Here is a 17,725-nt window from a genome sequence, read left to right on the forward strand (position 1 = left end):
GAGCGAGAGCGCGAGAGAGCGAGCGAGATAGAAGCGAGAGAGACGAGAGAGCGAGAGTAGAGAGCGCGCGAAGAGAGCCGAGAGAGAGCGAGAGAGAGGCGCGAGAGAGAGAGAGAGAGGCGCGAGAGAGAGAGAGAGGCGCGAGAGAGCGAGAGCGAGAGAGAGAGCGAGAGCGAGAGAGAGAGCGAGAGAGAGAGCGAGAGAGAGAGAGAGAGAGCGAGAGAGAGAGCGAGAGAGAGAGCGAGAGAGAGAGCGAGAGAGAGAGCGAGAGAGAGCGAAAGAGAGAGCGAGAGAGAGAGCGAGAGAGAGCGAGAGAGAGCGAAAGAGAGAGCGAGAGAGAGCGAGAGAGAGAGCGAGAGAGAGAGCGAGAGCGAGAGAGAGAGCGAGAGAGAGCGAGAGAGAGCGAGAGGGCCACCGCATCACACAACCAACTCTCATACACAATCAACAGATAACTCCATGAAACATTTAAAGATGGATGAGGCAGAGAAATAAAAGGGTGAAGACACAGCTGATCTCTGGGAGTAGAGAGGTAGACGTAGAGGTATGTAGGAAGAGAAAGCAAGAGAGGTAGAGAGTGCTAGAGGAGGTAGAAATACGAGTGTGCCATCACAGCAGCAAGATTTGTGACCTGTTGCCACAAGAAAAGGGCAACCAGTGAAGAACAAACACCATTGTAAATACAACCCATATTTATGTTTATTTTTTTCCCCTTTTGTACTTTAACCATTTGCACATTGTTACAGCACGGTATATATACATAATATGACATTTGAAATGTCTTTATTCTTTTGGGACTTCTGTGAGTGTAATGTTTCCTGTTCATTTTTATTGTTTATTTAACTTTTGTTTATTATCTACTTCACTTGTTTTGGCAATGTAAACTTGCCAAAAAATGTTTCCCATGCCAATAAAGCCCCTTGAATTGAGAGCATGAGGTAGAAAAAAACACTAGGTATGTAGGTAGAAAGGTATGTAGGTGAGAGTGGTAGTGTTAGGGAGAGGTCGAGAGAGGAATTGAGAAAGATTACAGTGGAGGTGGCGAGAGAGAAAAGAGGGCAATAGAGGTAAACAGAGAGATAGAGGGAGAGAGGTAAACAGATGAAAAGAGGTAAAGTAAGCAGCTTATCACTTACCGGTGAGTACAGCCTTGGCGGATGGGTCGGCCAGGTCCAGGGCACTCTTGCCGTCAGTGTTGCGTATGTTGGGGTCAGCTCCGTGCTGGAGCAGCACTGTGCAGGGGAAACACAGACAGTAGCTGAGCTCAGGCAGGGACAGACACAGACCACGGCTGCTGCTAACACCAGCATTAGCGCTACTGCCACTGCTGCCCGCTAGCACTCTCTGGCCCCGCGGCATGCTGCAGACATAAACATACATGGCACACCAGCGGTGTGTCTTGAGAACGGAGGACCAGAGCGGCAGCAAGAGCAGAAAAAAACAACAGCCCAAACGGAACACTGCGGAGGAGGGGAAAAAGACAGATTATAAAAACAGGCAGGACGACTCGGCAGGACGACACGGCACGACCATGTGACTCCAGAACAGGTATGAGAGCAGAATATCAAAGCCTGCCTGCCTTTCTCTCTCTCCATGTTTCCGAGGAGGGAGGATGAGAGAAAATAAAAAGAGAAGTGGAGAAAAAGGCCATGCTTCCCAGGGTGAAGCGTTTTAATCTCCCCAGTTGAGTGATTGTCTGAGGGGAACAAACAGCAGAGCACAGCTATCAGTCGTAAGGAAACCAAACGCTCAGCTCTACCTATCTTTCAAATTATTTTGTCACATGCACCGAAAACACCATGAAAAGCTTACTTACAAGCCCTTAACCAACGAAGCAGTTGAAGAAATAGAGTTAAGAAAAACATATATAATTTCTCCACCTTTTTAAGGGGTGGAACAGCTTAATATTGCAGAACGATGGTTGCTTCCATCAATGTAATTGTCTGCATCATTTCCAATCCCCCATATCTTTTTTTGGTAAATATATATATCCATATACATACACGTGCATACATATACACATATTCATACACATACCTATATACAATTGAATTCAGAAGTTTACATACACTTAGGTTGGAGTCATCAAAACTCGTTTTTCAACCACCCCACAAATGTTTTGTTAACAAACTATCGTTTTGGCAAGTCGGTTAGAACATCTACTTGTGCATGACAAGTAATTTTTCCAAGTTGTTTACAGACAGATTATTTCACTTATAATTCACTGTATCACAATTCCAGTGGGTCAGAAGTTTACATACACTAAGTTGACTGTGCCTTTAAACAGCTTGGAAAATTCCCAAAAAGTATGTCATGGCTTTAGAAGCTTCTGATGGGCTAATTGACATCATTTGAGTCATTTGGAGGTGTACCTTTGGATGTATTTCAATGCCTACCTTCAAACTCAGTGCCTCTTTGCTTGACATCATGGGAAAATAAAAATAAATCAGCCAAGAACTGTGTAGACCTCCACAAGTCTGGTTCATCCTTGGGAGCAATTTCCAAACGCCTGAAGGTACCACGTTCATCTGTACAAACTATAGTACGCAAGAATAAACACCATGGGACCACGCAGCCGTCATACCGCTCAGGAAGGAAACGCGTTCTGTCTCCTAGAGATGAACGTACTTTGGTGCGAAAAGTGGAAATCAATCCCAGGACAACAGCAAAGGACCTTGTGAAGACGCTGAAAGAAACGGGTACAAAAGTATCAATATCCACAGTAAAACGAGCCCTATATCGACATAACCTGAAAGGCCGCTCAGCAAGGAAGAAGCCACTGCTCCAAAACCGCCATATAAAAAGCCCGATTACGGTTTGCAACTGCACATGGGGACAAAAACCGTACTTTTTGGAGAAATGCCCTCTGGTCTGATGAAACAAAAATAGAACTGTTTGGCCATAATGACCTTTATGTTTGGAGGAAAAAGGGGGAGGCTTGCAAGCCGAAGAACACCATCCCAACCGTGAAGTATGGGGCTGGCAGCATCATGTTGTGGGGGTGCTTCGCTGCAGGAGGGACTGGTGCACTTCACAAAATAGATGGCGTCATGAGGATGGAAAATTATGTGGATATATTGAAGCAACATCTCAAGACATCAGTCATGAAGTCAAAGCTTGGTCGCAAATGGGTCTTCCAAATGGACAATGACCCCGAGCATACTTCCAAAGTCGTGGCAAAATGGCTTAAGGACAACAAAGTCAAGATATTGGAGTGGCCATCACAAAGCCCTGACCTCAATCCTATAGAAAATTTGTGGGCAGAACTGAAAAAGCGTGTGCGAGCAAGGAGGCCTACAAACCTACAGTTGAAGCAAGGAGGCCTACAAACTCAGTTACACCTGCTCTGTCAGGAGGAATGGGCCAAAATTCACCCAACTTATTGTGGGAAGCTTGTGGAAGTCTACCCAACACATTTGACCCAAGTTAAACAATTTAAAGGCAATGCTACCAAATACTAATTGAGTGTATGTAAACTTCTGACCCACTTGGAATACAATGAAAGAAATAAAAGCTGAAATAAATCACTCTACTATTATTCTGACATTTCACATTCTTAAAATAAACTGGTGATCCTAACTGACCTAAGAAAGGGAATTTTTACTAGGATTAAATGTCAGGAATTGTGAAAAACTGAGTTTAACTGTATTTGGCTAAGGTGTATGTAAACTTCCGACTTCAACTGTAGATATACTTTTTTTATAATATACCTTCATTATTCCCCGCAAACCCTACCACCCTTCCCCCAATTGGAGTAAACTAATAAAAAATAACACTAAGGCTTCTACCTTCAGTTCATACATCTTATACACATTTTACAGACACAATCTATTTTACAATAGTTATATTTTGTTTGTTTTTAGTCCTTCCTCTATTTCTGATGTACATCCAGTTTAATTTCTACTTGTAACTGTGCTATTTCACAACATTTCTGAATCTATATACATTTTACAGACCCCGTATGTTTTACATTGGTTATCTTATTAGTCCCACCCTTCAGCTCCATTCAACCCCTCCCATCTATCTCTTAACACCATCCATTTTGGATTTCTATTTGCCATATATTTTTCAACTGTGCTGTGATGCTTGACAAAAGTACTGAATCTTTCTAATCTCATAGCTTCTACAGATTGTAAATTAAAAATATTTTTTTTTGCTAAAATAATTAGTATATTATTGACTGATTGACTCTGGCTTTTCAAATCACCCAGTATTGCTATCTGCAGCGTTAGTTCTAGGCAAATGTTGCAACTCTTCAGCCATTCCTGGAACTGTGACCAAAAACGAGCTACATATGGACAATACCAAAATAAATGATCTAATGACTCTGCCTCCTCACAGAAAAATCTACAGAGCTGGGTAGATTGTATCCCCCATATATATAACATCTATTGGTTGCAATAATTTTGTATAGTAATTTAAATTGAAAAATTCGAAGTTTTGAATCTGGCGTTGTTTTGCGTATCAATTCATAAACCATGTGCCATGGAATGGGTACATCAAAAATCTCTTCCCAACTATTTTGCAAATGATATGGAACAGCTGTTAGTTTTTTGGTCCTTAAATGAAATTGGTATATGTTTTTATTTATCACACTTTTCTTTAACCATTTATGTTCTTTAATACAGGGCTGACATACAAGTTCCTTACTTTTTTCCCCTTCTACTTGCCTCTTCCATTTTTGTGGAAATGCTGCAATTAGCTGGTTGTAATTTTGGGTAGAGCAGACATTTCCATATGTCTGTGTTAGTTGCATGTGTGACACAACACCACCAGTCCTATTTATGATATCATTCACAAAAATTATACCTTTTTTAAACATTTCTTCGAAAAATGTTTTTTTTTTTTAATCAATTAGTATATTTGAGTTTAACCACAATATTTGTTGTATTATTTGTTCTGTCTTTTCAGGTGGATTAAACTGAAACTGCAACCAACTTTCTAAGGCTTGTTTAAAAAATAACGATATTTTGGAGATTATTTCCTTTTCAAACAACCGGAAGTGAGCAGGTGTAATCTGAATAAACGGAAAAAGGCCATTCTTGAACATAGGACGAGACATTCCTACCAATTTACTAGAAAAACAGTTTGTATTTAAGTATAACTTTTGTATGACTGATGCCTTTAGTGAGAGGTCTAATGCTTTAATATTTAATCATTTCTGGCCTCCGAATTCATATTCGTTATACAAATAGGCCCTTGCCATTCCAAATAAAATGTTAGCTTTTTTGTTCATATAATTTAAAAAGCAGGTCACTAGGTGTAGGCAAAACCATAAGCAAATAGGTAAACTGTAATATGACTAAAGAGTTAATCAGGGTGATTTTTCCACAAATAGACAGGTATTTTCCTTTCCATGGTAGCAAGATCTTATCTATTATTGCTAATTTTCTATCAAAATGTATTGGAGTGAGATCATTTCTTTCTTTTGGGATTTGTATACCGAGTATGTGCACATCTCCGTCAGACAATTTAATTGGTATACTCCATGGTAATGTACAATTTTAATTTTTTTAGTGATCCAATACGTAATATGTGCCTCATAATTTGGTTTTAATCCAGAGAGGATAGCAAAAGTATCTAGATGCTATATGAAGCCGTGGAGAGATTCTAATTGTGGTTTTAAAAGAAAACATGAATCACCTTAGTTTTTAAGCCACGGATTTCTAATCCCTTAATATTATTGTTTGATCTAATTTTAACAGCTAAGATTTCGATGGCAATAATAAATAGATTTGCCGATAGTGGACAACCTTGTTTTACTCCTCCAGATAGGTTTTAAACTTTCTGAGATGTAGCCAATATTTACTATTTTACACCTAGGGTTACTATACATAACTTTAACCCATTTTATAAGATTCCTCAAAATTGAAATATTCTAGGCATTTATATATAAACTCCAGTCATACTTTATCAAAAGCCTTTCCAAAATCAGCTTTGACAACCAGGCCTGGTGTCCCCAATATTTCATTGTATTCTATTGTTTCCAGTACTTATCTTATATTATCTCCAATGTATCGTCCATGTAAAAAACTTGTCTGATTAGGATGAATAATATCTGAATACTTTTTTAATTCTATGCGCCAAGCATTTTGCTAGGATTTTTGCATCACAACACTGAAGTGCATGAGGTCTCCAATTTTTTAAATGGACTGGATCTTTATATATACCACTTGGGTCCTGTTTCAGGAATAATGATATCAGACCTTCTTTGCGTGTCTGATAATCTACCATTTATATACAGTGGGGCAAAAAAGTATTTAGTCAGCCCCCAATTGTGCAAGTTCTCCCACTTAAAAAGATGAGGCCTGTAATTTTCATCATAGGTACACTTCAACTATGACAGACAAAATGAGAAAAAAAATTCCAGAAAATCACATTGTAGGATTTTTAATGAATTTATTTGCAAAGCTGAAAACTGTTGTCCTGATTAAAGAAGCAATAAAACTGACCTTCTTTAGACTAATTGAGTATCTGTAGCATCAGCATTTGTGGGTTTGATTACAAGCTCAAAATGGCCAGAAACAAAGAACTTTCTTCTGAAACTCGTCAGTCTATTCTTGTTCTCAGAAATGAAGGCTATTCCATGCAAGAAATTGCCAAGAAACTGAAGGTCTCGTACAACGCTGTGTACTACTCCCTTCACAGAACAGAGCAAACTGGCTCCAACCAGAATAGAAAGGAGTGGGAGGCCCCGGTGCACAACTGAGCAAGAGGACAAGTACACGAGTGTCTAGTTTGAGAAACAGACGCCTCAAGTCCTCAACTGGCAGCTTCATTAAATAGTACCCGCAAAACACCAGTCTCAACGTCAACCGTGAAGAGGCGACTCCGGGATGCTGGCCTTCTAGGCAGAGTTCCTCTGTCCAGTGTCTGTGTTCTTTTGTCCATCTTAATTGCTTATTTTTAATCGGCCAGTTTGAGATATAGCTTTTTCTTTGCAACTCTGCCTAGAAGGCCAGCATCCCGGAGTCGCCTCTTCACTGTTGACGTTGAGACTGGTGTTTTGCGGGTACTATTTAATGAAGCTGCCAGTTGTGGACTTGTGAGGCATCTGTTTCTCTAATGTACTTGTCCTCTTGCTCAGTTGCACACCGGGGCCTCCCACTGCTCTTTCTATTCTGGTTTGAGACAGTTTGCGCTGTTCTGAATAGATTTCTTCCAGCTATAATAGTCATTTCCAACATTAACAATGTCTACACTGTATTTCGGATTAATTTGATGTTATTTTAGAATGGACAAAAAAAGTGCTTTTCTTTCAAAAACAAGGACACACACACACACACACCCTGCACTGACACTGCTCTCTGTATTACCAAGGTTTACACGCTGAAGAAAACACACAGAAGAGGCAGAGAGCAGGAGAGAGGCAGAGAGCAGGAGAGAGGCAGAGAGCAGGAGAGAGGCAGGGAGAGAAAAACATAAAAGGTTAGGTTGAAAACAACTCCTACTCAATCTAAATCAAACCTCAAATAAATAAAATAATAATTCTACACAGCCTAACAGTGTGTGGGTGCTAGCTTTCAGAGCCATTTGTCATCATACTTATTCACTGAAGCGAGCAGAGTGGCAGCAGCTTTTCTCAAACATCGCCACTCAGATGATCACTTGGATAAATGGCAGCCCATGTCGGTCTGCCTCCCTCTCCTTCCACATCGGTGACGTTACTCACTCATTCCTCAACACAAATGTGATTTAGCTCTGCACCAAATCACATTCTCCTCCACATCCTCTCCTGTCCTATTAGACTGGTAACTAAAGGAGGGGGGAGACACTGAGAAAAAGAAAGCCTTTGAGGAAGAGAGAGCAAATTAAAATCCAATGAAAGGAGCCCTCTGTAAAATAGATATATGCTGGGCCATAGCAGCAGTCTCAGTCCTGTAACAGAGATTAATATGCAGGGAAGCCCTCAGACACTGCTGTGTTAGCTGGAGGCAGAGCAGAGATCGAATCAAGGTTTATTGGTCCTGTACAGAGATTTGCAGATGTTATCGCAGGTGTTTCTAGCTCCAACAGTGCAGTAATAATACCTAGAAATCAATACGCACATAGTCCAAAAGAAAACATTAAGAAATATCAGAACGAGCAATGTCAAAGTCAGGAATATATGGAGGTCGACCGATTATGATTTTTCAACGCCGATACCGATTATTGGAGGACCAGGAAAGGCCGATACTGATTAAAATCGGCCGATTTATTTATTTATATATACACAGTATCTCACAAAAGTGAGTACACCCCTCACATTTTTGTAAATATTTTAGTATATCTTTTCATGTGACAACACAGAAGAAATGACACTTTGCTACAATGTAAAGTAGTGAGTGTACAGCTTGTATAACAGTGTAAATTTGCTGTCCCCTCAAAATAAGACAACACACAGCCATTAATGTCTAAACCGCTGGCAACAAAAGTGAGTACACCCCTTAGTGAAAATGTCCAAATTGGGCCCAATAGGCCATTTTCCCTCCCCGGTGTCATGTGACTCATTAGTGTTTTAGGTTGTAGTTATTATCGGACTATTTCTCTGTATACCATTTGTATTTCATATACCTTTGACTATTGGATGTTCTAATAGGTACTTCAGTATCGCCAGCCTAATCTCGGGATTAGTCATAAACAGCGCAATGCTTGAAGCACAGAGAAGAGCTGCTGGCAAATGCAGGAAAGTGCTGTTTGAATGAATGCTTACGAGCCTGCTGCTGCCTACCACCGCTCAGTCAGACTGCTCTATCAAATCATAGACTTAATTATATTATAATAACACACAGAAATACGAGCCTTAGGTCATTAATATGGTCAAATCCGGAAACTATCATTTCGAAAACAAAACGTTTATTCTTTCAGTGAAATTCGGAACCGTTCCGTATTCTATCTAACGGGTGGCAACCCTAAGTCTAAATATTGCTGTTACATTGCACAACCTTCAATGTTATGTCATAATTATGTAAAATTCTGGCAAATTAGTTCGCAACGAGCCAGGTGGCCCAATTTGTTGCATATACCCTGACTCTGCGTGCAATGAACGCAAGATAAGTGACAATTTCCCTGGTTAATATTGCCTGCTAACATACATTTCTTTTAACTAAATATACAGGTTTAAAAAAATGTATACTTCTGTGTATTGATTTTAAGAAAGGCATTGATGTTTATGGTTAGGTACATTCGTGCAACGATTGTGCTTTTTTCGCAAATGCACTTTTGTTAAATTATCCACGGTTTGCCAAAGTTGGCTGTCTTTGTTAGGAAGAAATGGTCTTCACACAGTTCGCAATGAGCCAGGCGGCCCAAAGTGCTGCATATACCCTGACTCTGTTGCACAGAAAGCAAGAGAAGTGACACAATTTCCCTAGTTAAAAGAAATTCATGTTAGCAGGCAATATTAACCTCTTGGGTAGGGGGCAGTATTTTCACGGCCGGTTGAAAAACGCACCCAAATTAAACGGCCTACTACTCGGGCCCAGGAACTAGAATATGCATATTATTAGTAGATTTGGATAGAAAACACTCTGAGGTTTCTAAAACTGTTTGAATGATGTCTGTGAGTATAACAGAACTCAAATGGCAGGCAAAAACTTGAGAAAAATACAACCAGGAAGTGGGAAATCTGGTTCTTGTAGTCTTTTCAAGTCATTGCCTATCTGACACAGTGACTTAGGGTTCATTTTGCACTTCCTAAGGCTTCCACTAGATGTCAACAGTCTTTAGAAAGTTGTTTGAGGTGTCTATGGTGAACAGAGAGCGAACAAAGGCAGTTGGAAGTTGTTGACTCAGGAAAGCACATGAGTTCATTGGCGCGCATTCACATGAGGGGTAGCTGTGTTCCAAAACGTTTTTCAAGACATTGGAATCGTCCGGTTGGAATATTATTGAAGTTCTAAGTTAAAAAGGCCCTAAAGATTGATGCTATACAACGTTTGACATGTTTGAACAAACGTAAATATAACTTTTTTTGGCTTTTCGTCGTGACATTTTGGCCACACTTCATACACTTGGAGTAGCTTACTGAACGCGCAAACAACAAGGAGGTATTTGGACATAAATTATGGACTTCATCGAACAAAACAACATTTATTGTGGACCTGGGATTCCTGGAAGTGCCTTCTGATGAAGATCATCAAAAGGTAAGTGAATATTTCTAATGCTATTTATGATTTTAGATGACTCCAAAATGGCGGGTATCTGTATTGCTTGATGTCTTTTTCTGAGCGCAGTACTCAGATTCTTGCAAAGTGTGCTTTCCCCGTGAATCTTTTTTGAAATCTGTCACAGCGGTTGCATAAAGGAGATGTTCATCTATAATTCTTTGAATAACAGTTTAATATTTTATCAACGTTTATGAGTATTTTTGTAAATTGTAGTGCTGATTCACCGGCAGTATTGGAAGCAAAATATTTTATGAACATCTTGCGCCAATGTAAAATGCTGTTTTTGGATATAAATATCAACTTGATCGAACAAAAAATGCATGTATTGTGTAACATGATGTCCTAGGAGTGTCATCTGATGAAGATTGTCAAAGGTAAGTGCATAATTTTTGCTGGTTTTCTGGTTTTTGTGACGCCTGTCCTTGCTAGGGAAATCGCTGTGTGGTTTTTCGTGTGTTGGAACTGTCCTAACATAATCTAACTTTATGCTTTCGCCATAAAGCCCTTTTGAAATCGGACAATGTGGTTACATTAAGGAGACGTGTATCTTTAAAATGGTGTAAAATAGTCGTATGTTTGAGAACTTTGAATTATGACATTTTGTGGTTTTGAATTTGGCGCTCAGATTTTTCACTGGCTGTTGAATAGTGTGAACCGTGGGTGGGACGCCCCAAGAGAGGTTAACCTGTTATGGATAGGGGGCAGTATTTTCACGGCTGGATAAAAAACGTACCCGATTTAATCTGATTATTAGTCCTGCCCAGAAACTGGAATATGCATATAATTATTAGCTTTGGAGAGAAAACACTCCAAAGTTTCTGAAACTGTTTGAATGGTGTCTGTGAGTATAACAGAACTCCTATGGCAGGCAAAAACCTGAGATGCTTCTGTTCAGGAAGTACCCTGTCTGAACATTTCTTGCCCTTCTTTATTATCTCTATCGTTTACAAAGGATCTCTGCTCTTACGTGACACTTCACACGTCTCCAATGAGGTCTCATAGCCCGGGAAAAACAGGAATGACGTAATTCAAAGCCCTGGCTGAAACAAAGGAGAGCAAAAGCTAAGTGGTCACTCAATGGACTAAGCCTTAGGCGCGTGACACGCCCCGCCCCCGGCTTTCGGTTTTTCCCTCAGTTTACAGACAGGCAGATTCCCGGTCGGAATATTATCGCTTCTCTACGAGATAAATTGCATAAATATTGGTTTTAAACAGCGGTTGACATGCTTCGAAGTACGGTAATGGAATATTTAGAATTTTATTGTCATATTTTGCGTCATGCTCGTGGCCGAGATTTAGCGTTGGGATAGTGTCTAGAAAGCACGAACAAAACGTCGCTGTTTGGATATAACGATGGATTATTTGGGACCAAACCTACATTTGTTATTGAAGTAGAAGTCCTGGCAGTGTATTCTGATGAAGAACAAGCAAGGTAAGAACATTTTTCTTATAGGAAATGTGATTTTGGTGAAGGCTAAACTTGCAGGGTGTCTAAATAGCTAGCCCTGTAACGCCGGGCTATGTACTTACATTATTGCAAAATGTGCTTCATCCGAAAAGCTATTTTAAAATCGGACATATCGAGTGCATAGAGGAGTTCTGTATCTATAATTCTTAAAATAATTGTTATGCTTTTTGTGAACGTTTATCGTGAGTAATTTAGTAAAATCACCGGAAGTGTTCGGTGGGAATGCTAGTTCTGAACGTCACATGCTAATGTAAAAAGCTGTTTTTTGATATAAATATGAACTTGATTGAACAGACATGCATGTATTGTATAACACAATGTCCTAGGAGTGTCATCTGATGAAGATCATCAAAGGTTAGTGCTGCATTTAGATATGGTTTGGGTTTATGTGACATGATATGCTAGCTTGAAAAATGGCTGTGTGATTATTTCTGGCTGGGTACTCTGCTGACATAATCTAATGTTTTGCTTTCGCTGTAAAGCCTTTTTGAAATCGGACAGTTTGGTTAGATAAAGGAGAGCCTTGTCTTTAAATAGCTGTAAAATAGTCATATGTTTGAAAAGTGTAAGTTTTCGGATTTAGAGGAGTTTGAATTTCGCGCCCCGCCCATCATTGGATATTGGAGCAATCGTTCCGCTAGCGGAACGTGTAGATGTAAGAGGTTTTAACTAAATATGCAGGTCTAAAAATATATACTTGTGTATTGATTTTAAGAAAGGCACTGATGTTTATGGTTAGGTATACATTGGTGCAACGGCAGTGCTTTTTTCGCGAATGTGCTTGTTAAATCACCCATTTTGGCGAAGTAGGCTGTGATTCAACGATAAATTAACAGGCACCGCATCGATTATATGCAACGCAGGACAAGCTAGATAAGAACTAGTAATATCAACCATATGTAGTTAACTAGTGATCAAATCAAAATCAAATCAAAGTTTGTCACGTGCGCCGAATACAACAGGTGTAGATCTTACAGTGAAATGCTTACTTACAGGCTCTAACCAATAGTGCAAAAAAGGTATTAGGTGAACAATAGGTAGTTAAGAAATAAAACAACAGTAAAAAGACAGGCTATATACAGTAGCGAGGCTATAAAAGTAGCGAGGCTACATACAGACACCGGTTAGTCAGGCTGATTGAAGTAGTATGTACATGTAGATATGGTTAAAGTGACTATGCATATATTTTTTATTTAATTTTATTTATTTCACCTTTATTTAACCAGGTAGGCAAGTTGAGAACAAGTTCTCATTTACAATTGCGACCTGGCCAAGATAAAGCAAAGCAGTTCGACACATACAACAACACAGAGTTACACATGGAGTAAAACAAACATACAGTCAATAATACAGTAGAAAAATAAGTCTATATAAAATGTGAGCAAATCAGGTGAGATAAGGGAGGTAAAGACAAAAAAGGCCATGGTGGCAAAGTAAATACAATATAGCAAGTAAAACACTGGAATGGTAGATTTGTAGTGGAAGAAAGTGCAAGTAGAAATAGAAATAATGGGGTGCAAAGGACCAAAATAAGTAAATAAATACATACAGTAGGGAAGAGGTAGTTGTTTAGGCTAAATTATAGATGGGCTATGTACAGGTGCAGTGATCTGTGAGCTGCTCTGACAGCTGGTGCTTAAAGCTAGTGAGGGAGATAAGTGTTTCCAGTTTCAGAGATTTTTGCAGTTCGTTCCAGTCATTGGCAGCAGAGAACTGGAAGGAGAGATGGCAAAAGGAGGAATTGGCTTTGGGGGTGACCAGAGAGATATACCTGCTGGAGCGCGTGTTACAGGTGGGTGCTGCTATGGTGACCAGTGAGCTGAGATAAGGGGGGACTTTACCTAGCAGGGTCTTGAAGATTACCTGGAGCCAGTGGGTTTGGCGACGAGTATGAAGCGAGGGCCAGCCAACGAGAGCGTACAGGTCGCAGTGGTGGGTAGTATATGGGGCTTTGGTGACAAAACGGATGGCACTGTGATAGACTGCATCCAGTTTATTGAGTAGGGTATTGGAGGCTATTTTGTAAATTACATCGCCCAAGTCGAGGATCGGTAGGATGGTCAGTTTTACGAGGGTATGTTTGGCAGCATGAGTGAAGGATGCTTTGTTGCGAAATAGGAAGCCAATTCTAGATTTAACTTTAGATTGGAGATGTTTGATGCGAGTCTGGAAGGAGAGTTCACAGTCTAACCAGACACCTAGGTATTTCTAGTTGTCCACAAATTCTAAGTCAGAACCGTCCAGAGTAGTGATGCTGGACGGGCGGGCAGGTGCGGGCAGCGATCGGTTGAAGAGCATGCATTTAGTTTTACTAGCGTTTAAGAGCAGTTGGAGGCCACGGAAGGAGAGTTGTATGGCATTGAAGCTCGTCTGGAGGGTTGTTAACACAGTGTCCAAAGAAGGGCCAGAAGTACACAGAATGGTGTCGTCTGCGTAGAGGTGGATCAGAGACACACCAGCAGCAAGAGTGACATCATTGATGTATACAGAGAAAAGAGTTGGCCCAAGAATTTAACCCTGTGGCACCCCCATAGAGGCTGCCAGAGGCCCGGACAACAGGCCATCCGATTTGACACATTGAACTCTATCAGACAAGTAGTTGGTGAACCAGGCGAGGCAATCATTTGAGAAACCAAGGCTATTGAGTCTGCCGATGAGGATGTGGTGATTGACAGAGTCGAAAGCCTTGGCCAGGTTAATGAATACGGCAGCACAGTATTGTTTCTTATCGATGTCGGTTACGATATCGTTTAGGACCTTCAGCGTCCTGAGGTGCACCCATGACCAGCTCTGAAACCAGATTGCATAGCGGAGAAGGTATGGTGGGATTCGAAATGGTGGGTAATCTGTTTGTTGACTTGGCTTTCGAAGACCTTAGAAAGGCAGGGTAGGATAGATACAGGTCTGTAGCAGTTTGGGTCAAGAGTGTCCCCCCCTTTGAAGAGGGGGATGACCGCAGCTGCTTTCCAATCTTTGGGAATCTCAGACAACACGAAGAGGTTGAACAGGCTAGTAATAGGGGTTGCAACAATTTCGGCAGATCATGAAAGAAAGGGTCGAGATTGTCTACCCCGGCTGATTTGTAGGGGTTCAGATTTTGCAGCTCTTTCAGAACATCAGCAAACTGGATTTGGGTGAAGGAGAAATGGGGAGGCTTGGGCAAGTAGCTGTGGGGGGTGCAGTGCTGTTGACCGCAGCAGGGGTAGCCAGGTGGAAAGCATGGCCAGCCGTAGAAAAATGCTTATCGAAATTCTCAATTATAGTGGATATATCGGTGGTGACAGAGTTTCCTATCCTCAGTGCAGTGGGCAGCTGGGATGAGGTGTTCTTATTCTCCATGGGCTTTACAGTGTCCCAGAACTTTTTTGAGTTTGTGTTGTAGGAAGCAAATTTCTGCTTGAAAAGGCTAGCCTTGGCTTTTCTAACTGCCTGTGTATATTGGTTTCTAACTTCCCTGAAAGGTTGCATATCACGGGGGCTGTTCGATGCTAATGCAGAACGCCACAGGATGTTTTTGTGTTGGTTAAGGGCAGTCAGGTCTGGAGAGAACCAAGGGCTATATCTGTTCCTGGTTCTAAATTTCTTGAATGGGGCATGCTTATTTAAGATGGTGAGGAAGGCATTTAAAAAAAATAACCAGGCATCTTTTACTGATGGGATGAGGTCAATATCCTTTCAGGATACCCGGGTCAGGTCAATTAGAAAGGCTTGCTCGCTGAAGTGTTTCAGGGAGCGTTTGACAGTGATGAGTGGAGGTCGTTTGACCGCTGACCTATTACGGATGCAGGCAATGAGGCAGTGATCACTGAGATCTTGGTTGAAAACAGCAGAGGTCTATTTAGAGGGCAAGTTGGTTAGGATGATATCTATGAGGGTACCCGTGTTTACGGCTTTGGGGTGGTACCTGATAGGTTCATTGATCATTTGTGTGAGATTGAGGGCATTAAGCTTAGATTGTAGGATGGCTGGGGTGTTAAGCATGTCCCAGTTTAGGTCACCTAGCAGCATGAGCTCTGAAGATAGATGGGGGGCAATCAGTTCACATATGGTGTCCAGAGCACAGCTGGGGGCAGAGAGTGGTCTATAGTAGGCGGCAACGGTGAGAGACTTGTTTTTAGAGAGGTGGATTTTTAAAAGCAGAAGTTCAAATTGTTTGGGTACAGACCTGAATAGTAGGACAGAACTCTGCAGGCTATCTCTGCAGTAGATTGCAACAGCGCCCCCTTTGGCCGTTCCATCTTGTCTGAAAATGTTGTAGTTCGGGATGAAGATTTCAGAGTTTTTGGTGGTCTTCCTAAGCCAGGATTCAGACATGGCTAGGACATCCGGGTTGGCAGAATGTGCTAAAGCAGTGAATAAAACTAACTTAGGGAGGAGGCTTCTAATGTTAACCTGTTAGGGCTAGGGGGCAGTATTTACACGGCCGGATAAAAAACGTACCCGATTTAATCTGGTTACTACTCCTGCCCAGTAACTAGAATATGCATATAATTATTGGCTTTGGATAGAAAACACCCTAAAGTTTCTAAAGCTGTTTGAATGGTGTCTGTGAGTATAACAGAACTCATATGGCAGACAAAAACCTGAGAAGATTTCATGCAGGAAGTGGCCTGTCTGACAAGGTGTTGTTCTTCTTGCCTCTGTTTATTGAAGACTGAGGATCTTTGCTGTAACGTGACACTTCCTACGGCTCCCATAGGCTCTCAGAGCCCGGGAAAAAGCTGAACGATATCGAGGCAGCCTCTGGCTGAAACACATTATCGCCTTTGACAAGTGGCCGATCAGAGGACAATGGGCTTAGGCGCGTGCCCGAGTCGACCCTGTGATTTATTTTCTTTCGTCTGTTTACATAATTGCAGATTCCCGGTCAGAATATTATCGCTTTTTTACGAGAAAAATGGCATAAAAATTGATTTTAAACAGCGGTTGACATGCTTCGAAGTACGGTAATGGAATATTTAGAATTTTTTTGTTACGAAATGCACCGTGCGCTTGACCCTTATTTACCATTCGGATAGTGTCTTGAACGCACGAACAAAACGCCGCTGTTTGAACATAGCTATGGATTATTTGGGACCAAACCAACATTTGTTATTGAAGTAGAAGTCCTGGGAGTGCATTCTGACGAAGAACACCAAAGGTAATCAAACTTTTCTAATAGTAAATCGGAGTTTGGTAAAGGCTAAACTTGCTGGGTGTCTAAATAGCTAGCCCTGTGATGCCGGGCTATCTACTTAGAATATTGCAAAATGTGCTTTCACCGAAAAGCTATTTTAAAATCGGACATATCGAGTGCATAGAGGAGTTCTGTATCTATAATTCTTAAAATAATTGTTATGCTTTTTGTGAACGTTTATCGTGAGTAATTTAGTAAATTGTTAGTAAATTCGCCGGAAGTTTGCGGGGGGTATGCTAGTTCTGAACATCACATGCTAATGTAAAAAGCTGTTTTTTGATATAAATATGAACTTGATTGAACAAAACATGCATGTATTGTATAACATAATGTCCTAGGGTTGTCATCTGATGAAGATCAAAGGTTCGTGCTGCATTTAGCTGTCTTCTGGGTTTATGTGACATTATATGCTAGCTTGAAAAATGGGTGTCTGATTATTTCTGGCTGGGTACTCTGCTGACATAATCTAATGTTTTGCTTTCGTTGTAAAGCCTTTTTGAAATCGGACAGTGTGGTTAGATTAACGAGAGTCTTGTCTTTAAAATGCTGTAAAATAGTCATATGTTTGAGAAATTGAAGTAATAGCATTTCTAAAGTATTTGAATAACGCGCCACAGGATTCCACTGGCTGTTACGTAGGTGGGACGATTTCTTCCCGCCAGCCCTAGAGAGGTTAACATGCATGAAACTAAGGCTATTACGGTTACAGAAGTCATCAAAAGAGAGCGCCTGGGGAATAGGAGTGGAGCTAAGCACTGCAGGGCCTGGATTCACCACTACATTACCAGAGGAATAGAGGAGAAGTAGGATAAGAGTACGGCTAAAAGCTATGAGAATTGGTTGTCTATGACGTCCGGAATAGAGAGTAAAAGGAACAGGTATCTGGGGGCGATAAAATAGCTTCAAGGTATAATGTACAGACAAAGGTATGGT

The 17,725-nt window shown here is 40.9% G+C and overlaps 1 protein-coding gene across 2 annotated transcripts in view; it reads right to left on the reverse strand.

The window, feature by feature from the left end:
• Nucleotides 1-17,725, reverse strand: part of tnksa (tankyrase, TRF1-interacting ankyrin-related ADP-ribose polymerase a) — a 165,372-nt gene that overhangs the window by 126,005 nt on the left and 21,642 nt on the right. For both annotated transcript variants that reach the window (XM_029691961.1, XM_029691962.1), the window contains exon 3: nucleotides 1,137-1,232. In XM_029691961.1, the coding sequence (XP_029547821.1) occupies nucleotides 1,137-1,232 (96 nt within the window). The remainder of the gene's footprint in view (nucleotides 1-1,136; nucleotides 1,233-17,725) is intronic.

The sequence above is a fragment of the Salmo trutta genome, chromosome 15 (genome assembly GCF_901001165.1).
Source record: "Salmo trutta chromosome 15, fSalTru1.1, whole genome shotgun sequence".
In the NCBI taxonomy this organism is placed as follows: Eukaryota; Metazoa; Chordata; class Actinopteri; order Salmoniformes; family Salmonidae; genus Salmo; species Salmo trutta.